At 43.8% G+C, this 25,352-nt stretch overlaps 1 protein-coding gene across 5 annotated transcripts in view; it reads right to left on the bottom strand.

Moving 5' to 3' along the window:
- Positions 1-25,352, bottom strand: part of trim55a (tripartite motif containing 55a) — a 50,407-nt gene that overhangs the window by 12,942 nt on the left and 12,113 nt on the right. For 4 of the 5 annotated variants that reach the window (XM_067980218.1, XM_067980204.1, XM_067980225.1 and 1 more), the window contains exons 3-8: positions 16,801-16,978; positions 13,107-13,202; positions 11,200-11,433; positions 9,536-9,558; positions 9,297-9,421; positions 6,728-6,945 (exon numbers count right to left, since the gene is read on the bottom strand). In XM_067980218.1, coding sequence (XP_067836319.1) covers positions 6,728-6,945; positions 9,297-9,421; positions 9,536-9,558; positions 11,200-11,433; positions 13,107-13,202; positions 16,801-16,978 — 874 coding nt within the window. The remainder of the gene's footprint in view (positions 1-6,727; positions 6,946-9,296; positions 9,422-9,535; positions 9,559-11,199; positions 11,434-13,106; positions 13,203-16,800; positions 16,979-25,352) is intronic. The other variant, XM_067980211.1, reaches the window with a different exon arrangement.

The raw sequence follows: 25,352 nt of genomic DNA, 5'->3' as shown, positions 1-25,352 counted from the left end.
ATGACCTCAGCCAGATGGAGAAGGCAGTGCGATTCCATTCTGTGGCTGGCTTCCCACGGGTGCAGAGTATAATCGATTGCACCCATATAGCAATCCGAGCACCTCCACACGAGCCAGGACTGTTCATCAACAGGAAGGGGTATCACTCCATCAACACTCAGCTCGTTTGTGACCACCGCAAAAGATTCCTTCATGTGTGCGCCAGATTCCCTGGCACCTGCTACGATTCCTTCATCCTCCGGGAATCCAACATCCCGCCCCTCTTCCGTGCACCGAACGTCCTTAAGGGCTGGCTCCTCGGGGACAAAGGATAACCCCTGCACATGTGGCTCAAGACACCTCTGAGGAACCCCATCACCGAGCAACAGCGTCGATATAACGACAGCCACATCGCCACCAGGTCTACAATTGAGCATGCTATAGGGCTGCTCAAGATGCAATTTAGGTGCCTTGATCATTCTGGGGGAGAACTTCAATACGCACCAGACAGAGTGGGACGCATTATAGTTGTGTGTTGTACCCTGCATAACATGGCACAACAGAGAGGGGTGCTGCTTGAGAAGGCCCCATCCACATCTGCCATCCGCATTGAGGAGGAGGAGGAGGTGGAGGAGGAGGAGCAGGAGCAACCCAAGGGCAGAACCTGGCTGCTCATGAGGCCAGGGTGTCACTGATATGTGAATGGTTCTCCTAGCATCAGACAGTGTGAAGAGTCCAGTCCGCATACCACCTGGACAGAGCAGCGCCAACACCAGCTACCCCCCCACTCATCCACCCCTGCACAAAACAGTCCTGCAACTACACGTTCACCCACTGTAGAGTGACCCAATGGGTGGCATCAAGTGTCGCCGTTCATGGTGAACCTCATGAAAGGGCCTTATTACAGAAGCCAGTCAAGAATGGCCAAGAGGTGGCAGTAGTAGTGACAATAATAATATTTAATGTGAGTTTAACAAAAAGCAAATATAAATAAAAAACATGACCAACCGTCAAACACCCTTGTGCGTCCCCTTCGTGGTTACAAAACCTTTGCCTTTCTCTTCCGACTACTTCTACGTGGTGCTTCCCCTGTGGCTGCAGCAGAGGTAGTGGCAGGTTGCTCTTGTTCTTGCCCTGACCGATTAGATGTTTTGGGCCTACGCCCTCTGGGTTTCAGTGCCCGTGAGGGCCCCTCCAAAGACTGCTCCACCTGCACCTGTGCAGGGGCAGACTTGGCCACCTGGAGTGGAGGCAGCATTGCGGGTACTGGTTGAGAGGTGGGGCAACGGGTGAGACGTGGGAGCGCTTTGAGTGGCGTCCCCATTTCCATGTCCCCTTTCGCCATCTTCCCTCTCCTGGGCCAGGCCCACACCACTCCTACTACTCTGCTGGACGACAGTTTGGAGGACATGTGTGAAGCCTTGAAAGGCCAGTGCTAGTGTATCTGCCTGCCTGTTTAAGGCGGCAGAATGTTGTACACTGTGAGTCCAAAAAGCTGTTGTCAGGGCCTGAATGGACTCATTTGTGAGCTGTGCTTGAAGCACAATATAGGCTAGCCTTCTCTCCATCGCAGACATTCCTGCACTTACCTGTGACAGTATCTCAAAGAGTTGCTCACGTCCCTGTGACACTATCTGGGAGATGCCCTCACGTCCCTGTGACAGTATCTCAGGGAGTTGCTCACGTCCCTGTGACACTATCTGGGAGATGCCCTCACGTCCCTGTGACAGTATCTCAGGGAGTTGCTCACGTCCCTGTGACACAATCTCAAAAATTCCCTTCTGTACCTGTGCCACCATTCTAGTCATGCAGGAGTTGGACTCCTCCATCCTCTGCGCTATTGTGGGGAGTGTGCATGGCACCTGTTCCAGTACCTCGCAAATGTGCTGCTGTCCCTCGATCATTCTCCTTTTAAAGGATGGTCCCCAGGATTCAGCATCTGCGTCCAGCTGAGCAGAGCCTGGAGAGGAGTGCGCCTACCGAGGCGGACTCTCCGCAGCTGCCTCTGCCACCAGTGTCTGCTCATGCTCATATGTGTGTGGTAACTCACCAGGCGCCAACCCACTAACTGAGGCCTAGGACCCACCGAGGTGTGAGTATCTGCGCTGGTGGATGGCTCGCTCAGATGTGACGGTGCACCCTCAGAGGCCGGCAGGTCCTCTGAGGAATTGCCCTCTGCCGTCACAGTGGTCACTGAAAGTCCTGTAAGAGAACAGAATGCAATATTAAGCATGATCACAGATGTGTCATGTTGCGATGAGCATACTGAGGTGCTGAAGATGGCAAGACATGTTAATATCAATTCATATTGTGTGTGCTGAATGTTAAAGTTATGTCACCAGACGTTTGTCAGGTGCCAGTCTCGTCGTCCCCGACAGACAGGTACTCGAGGGTTTGGCTCAGCTCCAGCACCTCCTGCTCCACGTCTGTGAGGGCGACGATTTGTTGAGGCCCCCCTCCATTCCTCGCCCTCTCCCGTGCATTCTGGGCTCTCTTCTCGTATAAGGGAAGAAAGTACAGATGCGTGAGTGAGTGATGGTGACGTGGCCAACTGATGAATGCATTGGTTTGGGTTGACTGACCGTGAAAGAAATGCATCAGAGGGTGAGTATGAGACAGAGCCATGACATTGTATGAAGATTGGGTTGAGTAGTAGTGGTGGGATGAGTAATGGGAAGGTGAGGAATTGCTGAGGAAGTGCAGGTAAGTTGAGGATGAGCCTTAAGTGGGTGTGGGAGTGATGTGATAGAGTAGTGTTGGCAGTGCAGAATGAGTTGGGGTTGGGGATGGTGATGTGGAAGATGGATTGTAGGAGAATCAATAAGTGTACTCACTTTGGCTGATCTAGTTAGGTCACTGAAGCGCTTCTGGCACTTGATTCAGGTGCGGGAGATGTTGCTGCTGCTGGTGATCTCCTCTGCCACCTCGAGCCAGGTCTTCTTGGTGGCAGAGGCAGGCCACTTCCTCCCATTTGCCAGGTAAGAGACATCCCTCCTCCTCACCCCATCCAGTAGCACCTGGAATGAGGCTGAATCTTGGAGCAGCCTTGCCCTCGTGCTGCTCCATTTTGTTATTTGGGCGTTTGCTCCAGGAGCAGCCATTGAAGGACTGCCCCTTTAAATAGAGCTCCTCCAGCTGACAGTTGGTGATGCGGGTGCGCAGTCCGCCCACTGCGCAGCTTTCAGATGGCGGATTACCCATGCGCCCAATCACCACACCACCCCCCCCCAGCTGCCATCCCTCCTCCCCGCTAATATCGGGGCCATGCACTCCGAGCATGGTGGCAAGGAAGGGAAATCAAGGCTGAAGCATTGTGCTATATATGCACTGTTTTTCCAACCAGACAGTGCTGGGAGAGCAAGAGGATTGAGCTGCTCCAGGGTGGTAACCTCTTTAGAAGGGATAATTTGACAGATTTTGATGTAGCCCCATATTTCCCACTGCTTGCTGCTGATAGTGTGACATCATTGCTATACACACTCACAACAGGCACACAGCCAAGAGAAGGTACTCTGTTAAGCTATCTATCCAGTAATTTGGTGATTTTTGTTTAAATTGCCTTTTTGGTTTCCTATTATTTATGAGCATTGCTTTTCTCTTTTTACCGTCAGGGGAGTTTCACTGTGATTTGCAACAGCCCCGTTGGAGCATTGAACATTCCGTTTCAAATTCCTCTTGCCCTCAGATAGCTAGAGGAGAAAGAAGATTTCCAGAGGATTCATCAGAGGGAAGTCTAATTATACCTGAGGTGGGTTGTCCAGACTCACCATTCCCCACACAGCTGAATCCATGGATTCTGCCAGAGTTCCTTCAGCACATCAGCTGAGATGTGCTTCAGCACCTTTGCTTGACCAGGGAGGACTTTCTGCAGGTTGGGATTGTGCCCTTAAAGTGGCTTCTGGTTGTACCAGCAGAAAAGTCACCTTGAGAGGTTAGGAGTTGAAGGAGCACATGTGGCCATCCTGGATGTCGGTAAGTAACTATGCATCATGCAACTAGTTTGTTCTAGGATAGCTTGATGACCATGATATATTTGATTGTGACAAGATTTTCAATTCTACATTGCATCTCAAAGGTGCGCCCTCCTGAGGAGTGGCTATGAATGAGATGTAAAGAAGAAGCTGTAATGTTGTATGAGGGCTTGGCATGGATAAGGAGTTCATGTGGAACAAGTGACACTTTGTGGCATGCAATCTTTGTGCCATGCACAAGATCGGTGATGCTGCTGCATACCCTTTCTTTGCCAGATTTCTTGAAACATGCTGTCTTTTTTGGCACCTGTCCTCGGGTCTGCAGGTAAATACACAGCATTGAGCTTGGTTACCGCTTGTTGCAGCAATGGTGTCCTGCTATTCTCTGGGGGGGGGTTGCTGTAGTACCAAATTGGCCAACCTTACTCACAACTGCCTCATGTACCTGCATGTCCATCTAGCTATCAGTCAAACGGGGAGTTGAGTTCTGTGCCAGTCTGTCACTTACTTACAGAATCTGTTTCGTGTTTCTACCTTGGGTTTGCTATGCCTGCCCCATCTCCCATCCTCCCAGCCTTGACTGAAAAATATTTGAAATTGATTTTGAATCCTGATGAAGGCTGAAATAAATATTTGTCCCCATATACAGCCACTTACCTTTAAGGGCACACAAGCATTTAATTTGTGCTTGCTATCTGAATTTTCTGCTTTTTCCATTGGACTTAGTCCCTGCACAGGGCTAAAGTTTTAGCAGCTATGAATAGTTATTCAAATAAGGTTAGAAAACTTAGGGCACTCAGTTCACTGGCTGGCTCTCCTTCAACACTGCAGCAAAAGAACCTCAATTGCGCCAATAGTAGAATTTCAGGCCTTATGCCAAGCATATACAAGGTTCTTCCTAGAGAATAAAAACTCTTGTACTGGGCAGACCACTAGGTTGAAACATTAAGGCCCTTCTATTTAAAGTCACAACGTCACTGAGCCTTGTAAATCACCATAGGATGGGGCATCTCGGAATATGAAAAATAGACCGTCCAAGAGGTTTCCATCTTTGCGAGGTTTTCATAGCTCTGGATTGCTTACCATAACATTGTAAGAATCAGGAATGAACAGGGTTTAGAGTGGAGGACTCCATTTTGTCCTTGGTCATTGCCTATGATATAATTGGAAATCAGGAAATGGCAGACTTACTAAATAGTTACTTTGTATCGGTCTTCATAGTAGAGAATGAGGATAAAATACCAGAGATACAAGGAACAATAAAAATAAATCATGGGGAGGAACTAACTAGATTCAATATAAGTAAAAGCATGGTGCTGGAGAAACTAATGTTATTAAAGACAGACAAATCTCCAGGACCCCAATGGTTTCCACCCGAGGGTATTAAAATAAGTAGGTGAGGATATTGTTGATGCTTCAGTCCGGATCTTCCAAAACTCTCTCAATTCAGGAATTGTCCCCTTGGATTGGAGAATTGTTAATGCCACTCCACTATTTAAGAAGGGTAAGAGAGATAAACTAAGAAATTATAGACCTATAAGTCTAATGTCAGTTGTGGGGAAATTACTAGAATCTGTTATTAAATGACTGAGCATTTGGACAAATACAAGCTAATTAGAGAGAGCCAACATGGATTTGTAAAGGGTAAGTCATGTCTAACAAATCTAATTGAATGTTTTGAGGAGGCAATTAACGTGGTAGATAAGGGAGTGTCTATGGATGTTATAATATGGACTTCCAGAAGACGTTCAACATAAGAAACTGTTAATAAAAATGACAGCACATGGGAATTGGAGGCAACCTATTGGCTTGGATAGGGAATTGGTTAGGAGGTAGGAAACAGAGAGTAGGGATAATGGGTATGTACTCAAATTGGCAGGATGTGACTAGTGGTGTCCCCCAGGGATCAGTACTAGGGCCATAACTTTTCACTATATTTATAAATGACTTGAATGAAGGAATAGAGAGCCATATATCTAAGTTTGCTGATGACACTAAGTTAGGTGGCACGTAAATAGTGTAGCAGGGGGTGCAGCGCAAATTCACCAGAATGATACCAGGGCTAAAAGGGTTAAATTAGAAAGACAGGTTGCATAGACTAGGCTTGTATTCCTTTGAATAAACAAGATTAAGGGGTGATCTAATTGAAGTGTTTAAGATGATTAAAGGATTTATTAGAGTAGATAGAGAGGAACTATTTCCTCTGGTGGGAGAGTCCTTAACCTTAAATTAGAGCTAGGCCGCTCAGGGGTGATGTCAGAAAGCACTTCTTCACACAAAGGGTAGTGGAAATCTGGAACTCTCTCCCCCAAAAAGCTGCTCAGGCTAGGTCAATTGAAAAATTCAAAACTGAGATTGATAGATTTTTGTTAGGCAATGGTATTAAGGACTACTGAGCCAAGGCGGGTGGATGGAGTTAAGATACAGATCAGCCAAGATCTAATAGAATGGCAGAACATACGAACATAAGAAATAGGAGCAGGAGTAGGCCATACGGCCCCTCGAGCCTGCTCCGCCATTCAATAAGATCATGCTCGAGGGGTTGAATGGCCTACTCCTATGTTCCTATGTTCCTATCCCCTTTTCTCTGAGGAATTTTGATGTAAAGGAAGACTAATTTCACTGAAAGCTATTAAAATATTGCATTTTTACCAGTGAAAGAAAGCATCCATCTATCTCTAAAAAAAAATCCTTTCCAATGAAAACAGCCTATGGATCTGGAAGGTTTTGATTTTTGTCACTAGTTGTTAACATCAATACTTGAATATCAGCATTACCTGCTGAACAGCATCTGCTGGCAAAGAAACATTTTCTTCTTCTGATGCCAATGTAGCTGTGTTTGTGGGTATTGGCTCTGCTGGAGATATAGTTGGTGACATAGCTCTGGCAGTATCTTCCTGTTTTTGGGACTGCCCCACTTCAGTGTGAATCTCTTCAGTTTCTTCTGCTTCCACTTCTTCCCCTTCTTCTTCCATTTCATCTGTCTCCTCTTCAACTGTGGAAGTTTAAAGAGTATAAGTTCTTATGTAGAGCTGTTTTTACATAGTGTAACCGTGCTAGTGCTGTCAGCTTCAGATGCATGAATGTCAGTCGGCTGGCGGCAACGCCAACGCAAAATTGATGGGTCTTCCTGGCAGTGGCCTCAGCGAATCCAGCAAGTCTACATTAGTGTTGCCATCAGCTGCACAAGACTCACACACCAGGAGCAGGTGGCACTAACATGACACTCAGCATAATATAAAATCAGCTTAGAACTGAGTAAACAATGAGCAAGTCTGAGATTATGGTGGAAGATTTCCATTGTGTGTTCTGTCCAGCAAAATCGTAAACATGTTCTTTATAAATGATTTATAATTTTGTTACCCACATCATACAGAGGAATTTTCCCCTATGACTACAAGACATCGTGCCCAAACTTCCAGAGGCTAGGGAGGGAAGTTAAGCAGTGCAATTCCGGCAGGGGCTGCAATCTGGGGTGGGACCCAAATCCACCGGGTTACCGCCACTCGTATCTTCCATTCCAAAATGTGTTCCGGGGCAAGATGGGGTGGGGAGGGTGCTTCTCAGGCCTTCCCCTGTTAAGTTGATGCTGCATTTTTGGAGTGTGTCTGAGGGATTTCCCAGGATGCCCTGGGAATTCAGCCCAGTACACTATCTGATAGGCCCAGTGGGACCTATGCCTGCTGAAAGCAAAAGTCCATGGAATGTCAGGCCCATTGTACTGTCTCTAAACATTTAGTAGCTTTTGCATCAGTCCAATGATACATCTTAAAGAGAATGCTAAATTACTGTTTTGGGTGGTGGAGAGTTCTCCGGAATGTTCTTTTTCAGGTGGTGACTGGGCATTTGAAGCATTTTCTGTTTTATTTCAATTATCTAAGATTTCCACTCTTTGTTTTTATTTCTTGTGCTTTGTATTGACCTATTTCTGAGCTTGACTCACTCTACTCCACATTCTTTAATTATATTTTGCTGGAAAACTAAAAATGGCCATTTCTTTGTCAACCAATGATTCACAGGGTGCGTTTCTCCCAGTGTGGATCAAATAACCTAACAAACTATGCAAATGAGTGTTGCTTAGTAAAGTACTAATGCGTATTTTGAACGAGAATTTTATTCTTGGGATTGCTGGATTTTCATTCCTGTGGGGTGCATTGCATACTCTAAAGCAAATTGAAATTGATTGTTTCAATAAAAACCTATCAACCTAACCTGAAAATGTTCAACTATTATAGAGACAATTATCAACTATCATAGAGGCAATATAAGAAACACCATTTTCTTCATTAGCTGTCCTATCAGCTCTGAGACCTGGGCTTCAATTCAGCATTGCCTGACAAGACCTTGGGTGACTGTAAGTGTCTAATGTGAAGTGACTTTGGCAGTCTCGGCTTTATTTCTAGTCAGTGTTTTTCCACAATATAAAACTGCCCAGCACTGATTTGCAATAAATTCGCAACCTCACCTAGAAAGTCTATAAAGATGGTCAGTGTGGGAAATGGAAAATGAGGTTGGGGTCAAGGCACTTTGTTGGACTAGCGTGAAAGGAACTTTAGCTTGTGCTACACTTAACTTGAAAGTGATTGTGTTGCCACTGCCTAAAAAAGTGTGCAAATGTTCTCTTCCTTAACACTGACATACTCTACAAAATTCACCACAACCAAAAAAAAACTTCTGTGAAAACAGTCATGCCATAAAAAGAAAAAATTACATATAATGGTCAATTTAACACCTCAGTTACTACCAGCAGAGAGCTGTCCATGAAGGGAACACAGGTTGCAGCACTATCGCCAACCTGCACTCCCTTCGAGCTTGGCTCATTGCTGGGAGAGCAGGACAGTGCATTCACCCTATACTGGAAATCTGTAATAAAAATGTAAAATAATCAACAAGTCAATCAACATCTGAAAAAACAGGGTCAATTTTTGTCTTCACTGCCTGGCCAGTTATCTGGTGGAGCAGATCACCCACCCATTATAGAATTCACCTGATATCATTCCACTGGTTTCAATGCAATGGGGGGGGGGATTCTATAATGGGTGGGGGATCCACTCTGTCAGATTAACATCCATGTGGTGAAGATGAAAATGTACTCCACAGTGTTCTGTTGAAGGATTAGATACTGATCAACCTGTTGTGACCTGATCTACCAGCATTTTCTAGTTTTATTTCAGAACAGTTCCATTCCTACATGAAAAAGTGTATTTATTAACTGATCGTTCCCCAGTACCGACAACCTTCATCTTAATGAGCACAAAATACACTTCAGAATGGCTGTCTAAGCTTTTGCCTATTCTTTACCACAAAAAGTAAATGATCTAAAATGGTTGTGAAACATGTGCTTACATTTCTGGAAGTCGATCTCTCTGAGAAGCCTTTCTTCCTTTGTAAATTCTGCTGAAAAGTGATCCATATTCTCAAAGCCACGTTCTATCTTTTCCATGTGTGATATTTTTGATGCTTCTGAAATCCTAAAAAAGTTATACAGTAATTATATATCTGCATTGTAAATGTGTTGTATGATGACAATCCATATCATTATAAGAACATTATTAAATATCAGGCCTGTGAAGCTGGGTACTAACCTTTTAATAAGAGGTTTTGCATTCTGTAAAGGAAAATACATTTTATTAAACTATCAAAATACACGTCAAAGTAAGAAGCATTTGATTCATCATTTAAAAAGATGGTCTTATCATGTGGAATGCTAGAGAGTGATTGGTTATCTTTTGTCTGAAATTTCTTCCTGGCTGTTTTAGTGGTGGCATCAACGCTGCTAATATAATGGAGAGAGGAATTTAAATGAATCCATTGTTCATCTATGTTTCTATCTGCTATATCCCTGTATGCCACAGCATTATTTTAAAGTTGACATTTTGGGGTACATTTTAACCCCAAGAACGGGTGGGGGGTGTTAAAATAACAGCTTTTTGGAGCAGGACGGCATCTCGGCTCCAACTCGCTTCTGGGTTTAACCCAGGCAGGTTTGTATGCGTGTGGACTGCAGACACCAGGAAGTCCCGCCCCCACTTAAAGCCGGCGGGGCAATACTTAAAAGGGGCAATGTACCTCATTGAGATACTTGAGGTACTTAATATTTTGAGTATTGGACAATTAAAATGAATTTAACCTTACTTGTTCGGATTTCGCATCACTTCCGATTCACATCAGGTGAAAGCAGGCGAGAAGGGCCTGATCCATGAGGTGAGTGCCTTTATTGCTCTGCTTGTGGGACCGGAGGAGCAGGAGTGCTTCACCCAGGCCCAACAAGCTCGCCTGGCCGGCAGAATCCCAACGATTGGCCAACTCCCCTGCCACTGATGCTAGTCACCCCCCCCCCCCCCCCGATGACCGATGCTGGCTGACCCCCCACTCCCCCCACCCCCCCCGACCCGATGACCGATGCTGGCTGACCCCCCACTCCCCCCAACCTCCCCGATGACCGATGCTGGCTGACCCCCCACTCCCCCCACCCCCCCCCCCCCCCCCCAATGTCCGATGCTGGCTGACTCCCCGATGTCCGTTGCTGGCTGATCCCCCCCTGATGTCCGTTGCTGGCTGACCCCCCCAATGTCCAATGCTGGTTGATCCACCCCCCAGATGTCGTTCACGTCTCCCCACCTCTCCCCCACCCCCCCATCCCTCCCCTCTCCCCCCCACTCACCCCCGTCAATCTGGCTGCCTGGTGCATGGGAAACCTGGAAGCTCAAATACACACCTTCAATTGAATTGTGATCACAGATTGCGACACACTCAATTCGCTTCTGGGTTCCCCACGCGAGTATCTGCAGACGTGAGGGGTACCCGGCTCCAAGTAAAAATTATGCCCTTTCTGTTTGTAAAACATGCACCACTTTGAGCCATGACAACACATTTATTTTGAGCTACATATGAAGCGCCATGTGCACCATCACACTTGCCTGACTACACATGAACAATATTTCCTCAGAGCCGCTCTTGTCTTCCTTTTTAGATCAGAAGCTGTTTTTACACTAGTGTGGATGTCCAAGATTACCATCAGGACAGGTAGAGAAACATTTTAAAATGGCAATGTTACTTTTTTTTGTAACAATCTCAAATTTGAGGAAAAATAAACACCAAAAACCAGAAAGCTTAATTATTATCAGTAATAATAAATGGAGGGACAGTGCTTAATACTTTGTGTCAAAATAATGTATGGTGTGGTATCATTCATGAGGTATGCACTATTGCCTGAGTTACATTGATTAATGGAGGGACAGTTCAATACCTGTAGAAAGACCGCAATTTCAGGCTCCTCCATACACTGCAATCCAGCCTCAATGATCTTGGATACCCCCTCGAGGTGCTCTCCGTATTTCCTAACCAACGAGTGAATATGCTGTGTCTTTTCTTCCTGTTCCATTGTGATGTTTTGCAACATGTCTTTTTTCCTTTCCTCCAGCATTGCATACAGACCGTCAAACTTTTCACACATCAGTTCCTTTTGGCTCCTACTGTTATCCTGCAACATTTAGGCAGTGGTCACTTTTCACAAGATTCAATTTTTCAAATGATACAAAGGTAGGTGGGAAAGTAAGTTGTGAAGAGGACATAAGGAGTCTGCAAAGGGATATAGATAGGTTAAGTGAGTGGGCAAAAATTTGGCAGATGGAGTATAATGTGGGAAAATGTGAACTTGTCCACTTTGGCAGGAGGAAAAAAAAACAGTATATTTAAATGGAGAGAGACTGCAGAACTCTGAGATACAGAGGGATCTGGGTGTCCTAGTATATGAATCACAAAAAGTTAGTATGCAGGTACAGCAAGTGATTAGGAACGCAAATGGAGTGTTGTCATTTATTGCAAGGGAAATGGAATATAAAAGTAGAGATGTTTTGCTACAGTTGTACAGGACATTGGTGAGACCACATCTAGAATACTGTGTGCAGTTTTGGTCTCCTTATTTAAGAAAGGACATAATTGCTTCAGAGGCGGTTCAGAGGAGGTTCACTCGACTGATTCTTGGGATGAGGGGGTTATCTTATGAGGAAAGGTTGGACAAGTTGGGCCTGTATACACTGGAGTTTAGAAGAATGAGAGGTGATCTTATTGAAACGTATAAGATGCTGAGAGGACTAGAAGGGGTAGATGCTGAGAGGACTAGAAGGGGTAGATGCTGAGAGAATGTTTCCCCTTGTGGGAGAGACTAGAACTAGGGGCCACAGATTAAAAATAAGGGGTCTCCCATTTAAGACGGAGATGAGGAGAATTTTTTTCTCTCAGAGGGTCGTGAGTCTATGGAACTCCCTTCCCCAGAGAGCGATGGAGGTAGAGTCATTGAATATTTTTAAGGCTGAGTTAGATAGATTCCTGATTAACAAGGGAGTCAAAGGTTCTAGTAGGTAGACGGGAAAGTAGGGGTGGGGTCACAATCAGATCAGCCATGATCTTATCAAATGGCAGAGCAAGCTTGAGCGGTCGAATGGCCTACTCCTGCTCTTAATTCGTATGTTCGTATGTTTGTAAATACTGCAGTAGCTTCATCCACTGACAGAAAAGCAAAGTACAAAAGTCCCCTGGCTTTTAGGGCCTTGAAATTATACTGTGTGAATATTATCCCTTTGTCTGCTATTTTAACAGAAGTGTTAGCTTTTTTATTTTAAACAGGTTAATGACTTTGTTAAGCGGACAAAGACATTTCTTACAAACAAAGCCTTAAGAATTTGGCTGCTAATATTTGCACAGGATGGCTTCAAGCATTACATCTTCTTTCCTATTGTATCAATATATTACATCTATCACTAAGGGAAAAAAAAAATCAGGGATAATTTTTTTCTTATGACATAAGCAGAAAATCTGGGGATGTAGCATGCTGGAGCACCAACACACATGCCATAGTGTGGTGGGGTTGCCCTTTCCCCGTAAAGAGGGGAAGAGAATTGATGGGAAATTCATACTGAGATAACTTTTGCATGTTCTAACAGTCAGTTCAGAGCAGCATTGTTGGAGGCCTGGTAACAGGTCTCTGGGAAACAGCTGACCTGTGGCCTAGGAGAATGGAACAAAAATAGGAGTTTAATTTCTAAAATAAATATATTTGGTGGAAATAAAATAATGTAGCTTTGCAACATTTCTGGCACATTTGCATTGTAGTTGTTTTTATTTGTGATACAGCATTACAAAGATCGGAAATACCTCAATGTTTCTACATGTCTCTTCCATCTGTGTGATTACTGTCTGAATTCGGTCGTTGCTTGCTACTAGAATCGCAATCCCATCACTGAACTCAGACTGCACACAAAATAAAACAGAAAATTCTAAATTAGCTAAGCAAGAATTAGAAGGCCCACCAATGTCAGATTTTACTGCAGTTTTCAATGAAATTGTAACAAAAAAAATTGCATGGTACAGCCAAAATTTACTAAAATTGCTTGATTGACAGAAACATTCTCAATATTACAAATAAGATTTGTTTCAGACATTGTAACAGGACATATGGCAGTATAGAAAGAAAACACAGTCTCATTTTCTTGTTTGTACAGATACTAAATTTGAGGCTGATACATAAATAATTATAGACTGGCACCAGAACAGGAATATTATGGGCTCGATATTAGGAGGGAGGCGGGTTGGCAGCGGGAGGTTGACTGGGCGCGTGGGTAACGGGTTTCGCGCTGGAAAGCTGTGCAACGGGCAGACTGCACAGCCGCATCATAGGCTGTCAGCTGGAGGAGCCCTATTTAAAGGGGCAGTCCTCCACTGACTGATGCTGCAGAAAGGAGCCAAAATTACAGCATGGAGCAGCCCAGGGGGAAGGCTGCTCCCAGGTTTAATGATGCCTCACTTCAGGTCTTACTGGATGGGGTGAGGAGGAGGAGGAGGACAGAGATCTTCTCCCCGGCGCACGGGAGGAAGTGGCCTGCCTCTGCCACCACGCAGGCCTGGCTCGAGGTGGCAGAGGAGGTCACCTGCACCACCAACATATCATGCGCCTGCATACAGTGCAGGAGGCGCTCCAATGACCTAACTAGGTCAGCCGAAGTGAGTATACTTACTCATTCCCCTACACTCCGTCTGTCACATCACCGCCCCCACCCCACATCTCCTTCTGCACTGCCAACACTACTCTATCACATCACTCCTCACACCCACTCAAAGCTCATCCTCATCTTACCTGCACTTACTCACCTTGCAGTACTCATCCCGCCACTACCACTCAACCCAATCCTCATACAATCTCATGGCTCTGTCTCATACTCACCCTCTCATGCATCTCTTTCACGGTCAGCCTCACCCAACCTGCCACTACCTGTGCTGCAACCACAGGGCATGCATCACATATGTGCAGTAGGAAGCATAAGGCAAACGTGTTGCGAGCATGAAGGGGATGCACAAGGGTGTTTGAGGGTTTGTCATGGTTTTTACTTCTATTTGATTTCTGATCAACTCACATTACATATTATATTGTCTCCACTACTGCCACGTCTTTGCAAATCTTGTCTGGTTTGTGCAATAATGCCCTTTCCTGAGGATCACCATGAAGACCCACAACTGATGACACCCATTGTGTCACTGTAGAGTGGGTGTAGGTGTATTTGCAGGGCTCTTTTGTGCAGATGACTGAGAGACATTGGCGATGTCCCCAGTGGCACCCTGGAAGGATGCGGAGGAGAAGTTGTTGAGGGCAGTGGTGACTTTGACAGTGACAGGTAAGAAGATGGTGCTTGGGCCAGCCGGGAGCAGCTCGGCATGAAGGAGGCTGCAGATGTCCACGACTACATGTCGAGTGACTCTGAGCCTCCGTGTGCACTGCTATTCAGAGAGGTCCAGGAAGCTGAGTCTGTAGACCCTGTGGCGAGGGTACTGCCTTCTGCGACGCATCTCTCTCTGCCATTGCCCTCCCTCCTGCTGTGCAGGTGGATGTGTCACAGCACTGTGTTGTGGAGCTCCACGTGTCAGAGGTGGACGGCATGGCTGGCGAGGCTGGTGATGCTGTTCATCCTTCAAGGAGGTCATGACTGCAGCTATGGCGGCCCCCATCCAGAAGATGTAAGTTTGAGGGGGTCCACAAGGTAGGTAAATGTGTCTGCACACCAGGGTTGAGGTTCCAAGTTTGTGAATTTTATTGTTAGGAGGTAAGTAGGGGAAACACGCTCAGTTGAGATGAAATCCCACCCCTCCTAAAATATCCTACAAATCAGGTCTGCTAACGACCTGAACTATCACATTAATTGCCTTAAGTGGGATCCCACCGGCTTTAATTGCCGGTGGGAGTCCCGCACGCGGGGGCTGCGCGCGCATCTAAGTGCGTCACTGGGGAACCCGGAAGTGGGCAGGTTGGAGCAGGGCTCCGGACCCGCCCCGGTAATCCCCAATTTTCAGAGCCCCCCCCGCCACAAACCCGCTGGCTTGGACGTCCAAAAATCGAGCCCTATGTGTCAGTAGTGATATTAAACTTAAAAGTTCCTGACTAGGAACAACTTGTTAATAAGCAGAAGACATTTAAGTTATAGTTAGAAATGATTGTTTCGGTTCATCCATTTCAGTTCATGAATATCACCTGTGCATCAACCCAGTGGACACATTTGGGGTTCCTCCTGTCAGATTCGGGGCTCACGAATTTGCTAATCATGTTCATCAGAAACTAGGCAATCGGCACATACCTACCCTGATGATCGGTTTAGCAATTGTTAAGCAAATAGTCAATACGGTGACTATTTGAGAAATGTCAAAATTCATAAATCCAGTGATTCACTCACTCAAACGCAAGGAAAACACGTTATTAAAAGGAAATTTTTGTATGTTCTGACCTACTGCCTGCAATATCCCGATATTTATGATGACCGAGTGCACATTCATACAATATGCCCTTAGATTTCCTCACTAGCTTAACCATTTCACCATTTTGATAATGACTTACACTATGAGGAAAATATCTCATTGTATCTATGTTGGTACTGGTAACCGAGAACTGTGCAAAACTTAAATATATGTTCACTACATCAGGGACAGCAGCAGTAATTAATTTATTTTTAGAAAGTGATAAAATGCAGATTTTAATCAATGTATAGAACAGTGAGCCATCTATGCCTGTGTCAATCTCAGATTATACACTTCTTCAGAGGGCTGATTATGTTAATTATTGGAATATATCACCAAAAATTTTGACACTTTGCAGCTTTTATCATAGCATAATAGAGTGGACAGCACCTAATTACTTGTAGACGAAAGACTTTTGTAAAAATTCTTCCCTATTGTGATTGAATTTATGTTTGTTTACCTCTAACCAATGACTTTGGGATGACTAAGGCAAAACAAAAATTATAAACCTTTAGTGGAATTGTTGTTAGTCTTTGTGAGCAAACAATGACTTGGTTGAGGCATTAACAAAGAATTTCATGGCTGATATATAATAGTGACCCAACCATGGGTTTTGGACATTTTCTTGCTGTCTCTACCATCAGGTAAGGCCACTCCTTTTGTACATATATATATATATATAATGGATCATTAACTCATCAACAGATAGGCAGTACTGTGGTAATGGGCAGTAACAATCCTATGATCATGTGCAGGCTGTAGCTCCAAACAGAAGCACTTCAAACATTTAGGCTTGTGTTGCTTATTTCTCTTAAAAATAACCAGCCTGGTGTACAAATGAAAGCAGGACAGCATCGTCATCTTATGGAGGACAAGCGTTAAATTGAAAACCTGTGTATAGGCGTGAGTAACTCCAGGCTGCTCTTCCTAGTGACATAAATGACATTGAAAAAGTCCTGGGAACTGTTTGTTTTCCTATCCCTTGAAAGGAAATGCATTTGGACTGTTCAAAAGAGAGGCAGGAAAAAACATTTTCTTAAAACTGCAGAAGAGAGAAAATGAGACCTACCTTTTGCCTTTTATAAATATTATTGAGTGGAGCCACCTCACAGTCTTTATGAGCGCCAAACACTTTACACATGGAGCACGTTGGCACTTCACATGTCAGACAATAAATATTGATTCGTTCATCATCATGTTCTTCACACATGGGTTGCTCACTCTTCTTTTCAGGTCTGCAAACAAAACTGAATGAATTCGAACTCTTTGATTTGTCATAATAAATACAATGCACAATGCTGACTGGTCACTTTATTGATCTGTCCTTATCTAGTCACTAGATGGTGCACAAATCCCAAGATGACCCAACCTGCCATTTCATCCCATTTCCAATGAAAAATTATCTGGACTCTCCTTGGCACCTTTCCTGATGGAACTTGTCATTTAGGGAATTGCCCCACTTTTCCAATGTACAGAAGCATAGAGCAAACCCATTTCGGATGGAAAAAGTGGGAAAAAATTATGGATAAATTACTTCACTTTTATGTACCTCCTTCTGACTGGATAAAGAGTAGCATTGTTTGTGCCCAGGATAAAGATACTTTCCCATTTCTATGTTTGGGAACAGTGCATAACATAAGAAGAACTAACAGTAGGGGAGAAAATAAAATAAATCAAAAAATGGAATGGGGACCTTTTATTAAGGGAAGATTTTCTAAATCCGCACTTCCAGCGGGAAATCCCTGGCTGTACATTGAAATCAATGGATAGAAAATCACAGACCCTATATTGTCTGCTCCCCTTAACTATATACTGGTTAAGTGTGTAATTTTTTAAAAGGCACAAATTGCCCTTATTAATACCTGTGTTTCCATATAAACTGTATGGCAAAGGTAATTTTCTGCTAAGTAGATAAAGTGTCATTGTTAGAATTCACACTTTCCGTGTGAAGTGTTACCCATCAGGAGTGCATATTATTAATTCGATCATGCGCTCCCTATGATTTTCCATCCATTAAAATTAATGATCGTAAAATTGAAGGGACCATGTGCCTAAATTTCTGATATGGCTCCCGGAAGGTGAAGCTCAGTGCCTGGAACACAAATATATAATGGCAACAGGCCATATTATTTTTGTGGGGCCCGGAGGAACACTCCTACTCCTCCTGGCTGCACAAAGTAATTTTCTTACCTACCTTTGAAGGCATGGTGGCTGATAATAAGTTATGACACATTGATTTGAATAATTCAGTTCTTGTGGCCTATACACTATGGAATGGAAGCCTTTCCTATTCATGTAAGCCGTGGGTTGTTGGTGGATTGGATGACCATGTTTGGGTTGTTGATGACACCCTGTGTTTTTCGAAAATCTGCCACCTGGAAAACGTGCTCCTGCTGTTGTCTCCTTTCCATGGGGAAAGTGATGAAAGTGCTTCCCCTGACAAACAAGCTTCCATTACTTGTTTGATACATTGATGTACAGAAGATTGATTGATTTGGCAAATGTTAAGCCAGTGGTGAATTAGGAAGATCCAATAGCGTAGAACTTGAATGCTGAGGTCACCTTTACAGCCAGAGGAAGAGCTGTCCCTGTGGTGGAAGTCAGGCTCAAGAAGAAAGCATAGCTTGGTAACTACCTCCCTCATAAAACGTAAACAACAAAAGCAGATCTCCCTTGACATACCCAGGTGGGTGTACCTAGGTCTGAACACGTGAGTCCCAGGTCAAGGATGAATGGGTGCTAAATGCCTCAAGTGCTGTCACACCTGTCTTTCACCCCTCCACAGAAATTCCTTTTCCTCCTCCAAATCCAGGAGTGCTATAGTACTGTCCAAATGAATCTCATGCTGAGCAATCTGCTTGCTGCATGAAATAGCAGCTGTCAGAAACATTGTTGTGGGAATAGAATTGGGGGGAAGTGGTTTTGCAATCAAAAACACGGTGCTAAACAGCAGCAGGAAATAATGTAACAAGAGCCAGACAGGGAAATATATCCAAAAGGCAAAAAAAACCCTTTAGAACTAATACTAGCCAACCAATACAAACACATATCTGAGATTCAAATTCCCAAAGGCCAGAGCAGCAAATCCCTGTTATACATGGGTGAGCAGCACACTCGTTGCAAGGTCTCTAGAAATCTAGAAACATATTGACTCATTTCGTTCGACACCTCACACATCCGGCGCTCAAGACCATTCACCCGGTTCACTAAGGCACGTTCCTAGAGTCAATGGGTACCCTCAGAGCCCACCAAAGCTGAGTGAGCCTTATGTTGCCTACAGAAACTTGAGAGAATGTTTTATATACAGAGGCTTGAAAGCACATCATAAACAGCTCAAGAGTACGCTATTTGCACTCAAAAAAATGCCGCAGACACTGAGGTAAGAGCATCCAACTACAATCAGTACATTTACATCACAAGTGCTGCAGGGAAATCTGAATATCAAGGCAGCTTTGGAAATCAAACCTGGCTGTGACTACCTGAGTGTGAAGCCAGCACTATTCCTGAAAAATTAGTAAACTGCCTCTAACCAAAACTTTATCAGAGAGAACAGTGATGCTGAAATAATGTGAACTGGCTGAAAAAAGGAAATGTAGAAGAGCTTAAGCAGTATGACAGATGCCCAAATTAGCACCTTGTCTAGCTTACATTAGCATGTCATACACATTGTGCTGACGAGAGATGCTAACAGCAACATATAAAAATAGATCCTAAATAAAACTGGTAGCAAACCAATTATTTTTAGTAAATCTGTCACACATTTAAAACGTCAGTATCATAAGCTGAGCTCATGCCAGTGGCACACGTTTCTGAGGTAAGTTGGTCTTAAATAAACTGTCCCCCCCTTATGGCTCTGGTACCATTACACCAGGGATTTTGCTTGGGCTGGGCTGGGCTGGGCTCGGTTGGTGGGAGTGGGAAGGGGAAGATTCCGCTGCTCGTATTGCTCCACAAGCAGTTCAGTATAAGAACTTCAAGCAAGTGGAGCATCTATAATAATGTACTCTGAAAACCCTTTGAGTTATATTCTACAGGATCACATTCAAATCTATGAAACAGAATTTTTAACCCAGTACCATTATGATGCTCAGCTTAAAGCTCTAGTTGTAATGTAAGAAAACATTCTCACTGGGCTGAGAGATGTTGGAGGGTACACTCTCATCTAGAATGCAAAACACGGATAGCAATGAGTATAATACGTCTGCAGGCTAAATGGGTGTTAGTCTGTAGGTGACAGAAATTTCCAACAGTTCTAAGATGTAAGGACTGGCAAATGTTTAACGTCTGCTCCTCCAATTTTCATCATTGTTTTAGTTTTGAATAAAACATTTTATTTTATTTTACACATTACACTAAAAGTAAAATAGCTATGTAAAAAATTATTAAAAATAGATGCTTTGAAGTCAACTGAGGCAGTAAAGAATGAAATAGTACTGCAAGAAGAGTGAAACTGGTAGCAATATCGAGAAGAAATAGCTCCACACTTTGACTGTCTATGTCCACTACCTGAATGTGTTGTTGCCTCTATACAAAATAAAAGTACACAGGAGGCAAAGTCAAAAATTGTGATTTATATCAAGATACATCGAGTCTACAGCACAGAAACAGGCCATTCGGCCCAACTGGTCTATGCCGCCGTTTATGCTCCATGTGAGCCTCCTCCCTCCGTATTTCATCTAACCCCATCAGCATATCCTTCTATTCCTTTCTCTCTCATGTGCTTATCTAGCTTCCCTTTAAATGCATCTATGCTATTTGCCTTGTGGTAGCGCATTCCATATTCTTACCACTCTTTGGGTAAAGAAGTTTCTCCTGAATACCCTACTGGATTTATTAGCGACTATTTTATATTTATGACCTCGAGTTGTGGACTTCCCCCAGAAGTGGAAATATTTTCTCTACTACCCTATCAAACCCTTTCATTATCTTAGAGATCTCTATCAGATCACCCCTCAACCTTCTCTTTTCTAGAGAAAGAGCCTAGCCTGTTCAGCCTTTCCTGATAAGTATATCCTCTCAGATCTGGTATCATCCTTGTGAATCTTTTTTGCATCTTCTCCGATACCTTTATATCTTTTTTATAATATGGAGATCCAGAATTGTGCATAGTTCTCCAAGTGTAATCTAACCAAGGTTCTATACAAGTTTAACATAACTTCTCTGTTTTTCTAATCTTTTCCTCGAGAAATAAACCCCAGTGCTTGGTTTTGCCTTTTTTATAGCCTATTAACCTGCGTCGCTACTTTTAGTGATTTGTGTATCTGTACCATGAGATCCCTCTGCTCCTCTATCCCATTTAGACTCATAGGGGGTGATTTTAACCCCCTAGAATGGGTGGATTGGGGGCAGGTGGGATTGAAAATAGTTGTTTTTTGGGTCGCGACCGCAACCCGGCTTTATTTCCGGGTTTAACGTGGGTGGTTAAAGTTCCGACATCCCACTGAGAATGCAAAGTCTGAAAATTTTGCAGTTATGACCCAAAAATCAACTATTGTCAACTCCCATCCACACCTGACCCACCCGCTCTTGGGGGTTAAAATCACCCCCTTATGTCCAAGCAGTATGTATCTTCCTTTTTCTTCCTTTCAAAATGCACCACCTCACACTTATCTATATTAAAATTAATTTGCCGATTACACACCCATTCTACAAGTTTATTACTGTCTTCTTACATTTTGACGCATTCACCCTTTGTATTAACTACACCCCCAATTTTGAAATTGTAGAATAGAATCATGGAATCATAGAATGGTTACAGCACAGAAGGAGGCCACTCGGCCCATCGAGCCCGTGCCAGCTCTTTGTAGGAGCAATTCAGTTAGTCCCATTCCTCCGCTCTTTCCCCATATCCCTGAAAATGTTTTACCTTCAAGTATTTATCCAATTCCTTTTTGAAAGCCACGATAAATCTGCTTCCACCACCCTTCCAGGCAGCGCATTCCAGATCATAACTACTCGCTGCATAAAAAAGTTTTTCCTCATGTCGCCTTTGGTTCTTTTGCCAATCACGTTAAATCTGTGTCCTTTGGTTCTCGACCCTTCCGCCAATGGGAACAGTTTCTCTTTATTTATTTTATCTAAACCCTTCATGATTTTGAACATTTCTATCAAATCTCCTCTTAACCTTCTCTGCTCTAAGGAGAACAACCCCAGCTTCTCCAGTCTATCCACGTAACTGAAGTCCCTCAACCCTGGAACCATTCCAGTAAATCTTTTCTGCACCCTCTCTAATGCCTTCACATCCTTCCTAAAGTGCGGTGCCCAGAATTGGACACAATATTCCAGTTGTAGCCAAATCAGTGTTGTATAAAGGTTCAATATAACTTCCTTGCTTTTGTACTCTATGCCTCTATTTATAAAGCCCAGGATTTCATATGCTTTTTTAACCGCTTTCTCTACCTGTCCTGCCACCTTCAAAGATTTGTGTATATATACCCCCAGGTCTCTCTGTTCCTACAGCCCCTTTAGAATTGTACCATTTAGTTTATATTGCCTCTCCTCGTTTTTCTTGCCAAAATGCATCACTTCGCACTTCTCTGCGTTAAAATTTCATCTGCTACTATCCTCCTCACTGTTCACTACACTTCCAAGTTTTGTGTCAATGCAAATTTTGAAATTGTGCCCTGTACACCCAAGCCCAAGTCATTAACATATATCGAAAAAAGCAGTGGTCCTAGTACTAACCCCTGGGGAACACCACTGTATACCTTCTCCAGTCCGAAAAATAACCGTTCACCACTACTCTCTGTTTCCTGTCACTGAGCCATGCTGCCACTGCCCCTTTAATTCCATGGGCTTCAATTTTGCTGACAAGCCTATTATGTGGCATTTTATCAAACACCTTCTGAAAGTCCATATACACATCAACTGCATTACCCTCATCAACCCTCGTGTTACCTCATCAAAAAACTCAATCAAGTTAGTTAAACACGATTTGCCTTTAACAAATCCATGCTGGCTTTCCCTTATTAATCCACACTTGTCCAAGTGACTATTAATTTTATCCCGGATTATCGTTTCTAAAAGCTTCCCCACCACCGAGGTTAAACTGACTGGCCTGTAGTTGCTGGGTTTATCCTTACACCCTTTTTTGAACAATTTCAATTCTCCAGTCCTCTGGTAGCACCCCCGTACCTAAGGAGGATTGGAAGATTATGGCCAGCATCTCTGCAATTTCCACCCTTACTTCCCTCACCAACCTAGGATGCATCCCATCCAAACCAGGTGACTTATCTACTTTAAGTACAGTCAGCCTTTCTCGGACCTTTATCAATTTTTAGCCCATCCAGTATCTCAACCACCTCCTCTTTTACTATGACTTTGGCAGCATCTTCTTCCTTGGTAGAGATGCAAAGTGCTCATTCAGGATCTCAGCCATGCTCTTTGCCTCCAAGCGTAAATCTCCTTTTTGGTCCCTAATCAGCCCCACCCCTTCTCTTACTACCCGTTTACTATTTATATGCCTATAGAAGACTTTTGGATTCCCTTTTATGTTGGCCGCCAGTCTATTCTCATACTCTGTCTTTGCCCCTCTTATTTCCTTTTTCACTTCTCCTCTGTACTTCCCATATTCAGCCTGGTTCTCACTTGTATTATCAACCTGACATCTGTCATACATGACCTTTTTTTGCTTCATCTTACTCTCTATCTGTTTTGTCATCCAGGAAGCTCTGGCTTTGGTTGCCCTACCTTTCCCCCTCATGGGAATGTACCTGAACCATCTCCTCTTTAAAGGCTGCCCATTGTTCGATTACAGTTCTGCCTGCTCATCTTTGATTCCAATTTACCCGGGCCAGATCCGTTCTCAATCCACTGAAATTGGCCCTCCTCCAATTAAGTATTTTTATTCTAGATCGCTCCTTGTACTTTTCTATAACTAATCTAAACCTTATGGTTCTATGATCACTGTTCCCTAAATGTTCCCTCACTGACACTTGCTCCACTTGACCCATCTCATTCCCCAGAACCAGATCCAGCAATGCCTCCTTCCTCATTGGGCCGGAAACGTACTGATCAAAAAAATTCTCCTGAGCACACTTCAGAAATTCCTCCCCCTTTTTGCCCTTTACACTATTACTATCCCAGTCTATATTAGGATATTTGAAGTCCCCCATTATCACTACTCTATGGTTCTTGCACCTGTCTGTAATTTCCCTGCAAATTTGCTCCTCTATATCCTTCCCACTAGTTGGTGGCCTATAGAATACACCCAGTAGTGTAATGGTGCCTCTGTTGTTTCTTAACTCTAACCAAATAGATTCTGTCCTTGACCCCTCAAGGACATCCTTTCTCTCCAGCACTGCAATATTCTCCTTAATCAATACTGCCACCCTCCCTCCTTTCTTTCCTTCCCTATCTTTCCTGAACACCTTGTATCCAGGAATATTTAGTACCCAATCCTGTCCTTTTTTGAGCCAAGTCTCTGTTATCGCCACTACATCATGTTCCCATATGGCTATTTGCGCCTGCAGCTCACCAACCTTATTTACACGCTTCATGCGTTTACACACATGCACTGTAAACCTATCTTAGACCTTCTCATATTATCTCTTAGTCTGATCCCACCTCATACTGTACTATTTCTTAATCTAGTGCTATCTGTCTTTCCCAGTCCTTTGTACATCTTGGTTTTCCTTTCTAAAGTTATATCCTGGTGCCTATCTCCAAGTGCCTGCTGTACTTTTGATTCCCGAGTCCAAATCGATTTAAATCAATTCATCATGTTAATAAAGTGAGTTTTAATGCCCACTATGTATGCTTTGTGATTATATCAGAGCAAAGCAAGATGAGGATGAGGAAAGGAGAAGGCATAGAAGGTATACAGCTCATAGCTGGTACTTCTCCAGGCAGTGGGCCTACCTCCATACAGTCAGCTACCTTGGCATGGTAGAGGAGCAGTGCATAAGGTTCTTCAGGCTCACCGGGGATGCTGTGACTGAGGTATAGCATACAGGGATAGTCAATCATCTACATCTCATAGCCCATGACAATGAAAGTCACTAATGCTGTCAACTTTTATGCCACAGGAACATTCCAGGCACTCAAAAGGGACATCTTAGGAGTTAGCCATTTTGCCACATACTAGGGAGGTATCTGAAGCCTTATATTACCACAAATACTGCCACATACACCTCAGCAAGAACCAGTAACAGACCAGCCACCGCAGGCAGGGAGACATTTATGTGAGGGTCTCATTGCCCAGATGATAGTGTTGCCCAGTTGTGCAGTGATAGTGATGTATCTATTTAATATGTTTTGCTACTGTGTTTCCCCTTTGTGTACTATGGACTTTCTATGTTGTTTGTGCATGTGCCCTATGCCTAAGTGCCTCTCTAGTTGAGGGAATAGCGCTGGTGGCTGGCTGCATAGCTGCATGTGATGCAGAAGTCCTCCTACCTGCATCTACAAAAAACCCTGATGGATCTGCATCTACGTGATTGCTCAGAACTGCTGCTGACAGTGCCAACCTTCTGTTGCATGTATACCCTCGGTGAATGACCACTGATCTGTGTGGCCATGGTATAGTGGTAATCCAGAAAGCTTCAGAATCCCTCCATCACTGTTGCCTGAAACAGTTTACCAAGCAAGTTGAATCTGGATATGAGCACATCTCAGAGTTTG

This window comes from Heptranchias perlo, chromosome 3 (genome assembly GCF_035084215.1).
Source record: "Heptranchias perlo isolate sHepPer1 chromosome 3, sHepPer1.hap1, whole genome shotgun sequence".
NCBI classification, from domain to species: domain Eukaryota; kingdom Metazoa; phylum Chordata; class Chondrichthyes; order Hexanchiformes; family Hexanchidae; genus Heptranchias; species Heptranchias perlo.
This window is presented reverse-complemented; position numbering and strand designations above follow the sequence as displayed.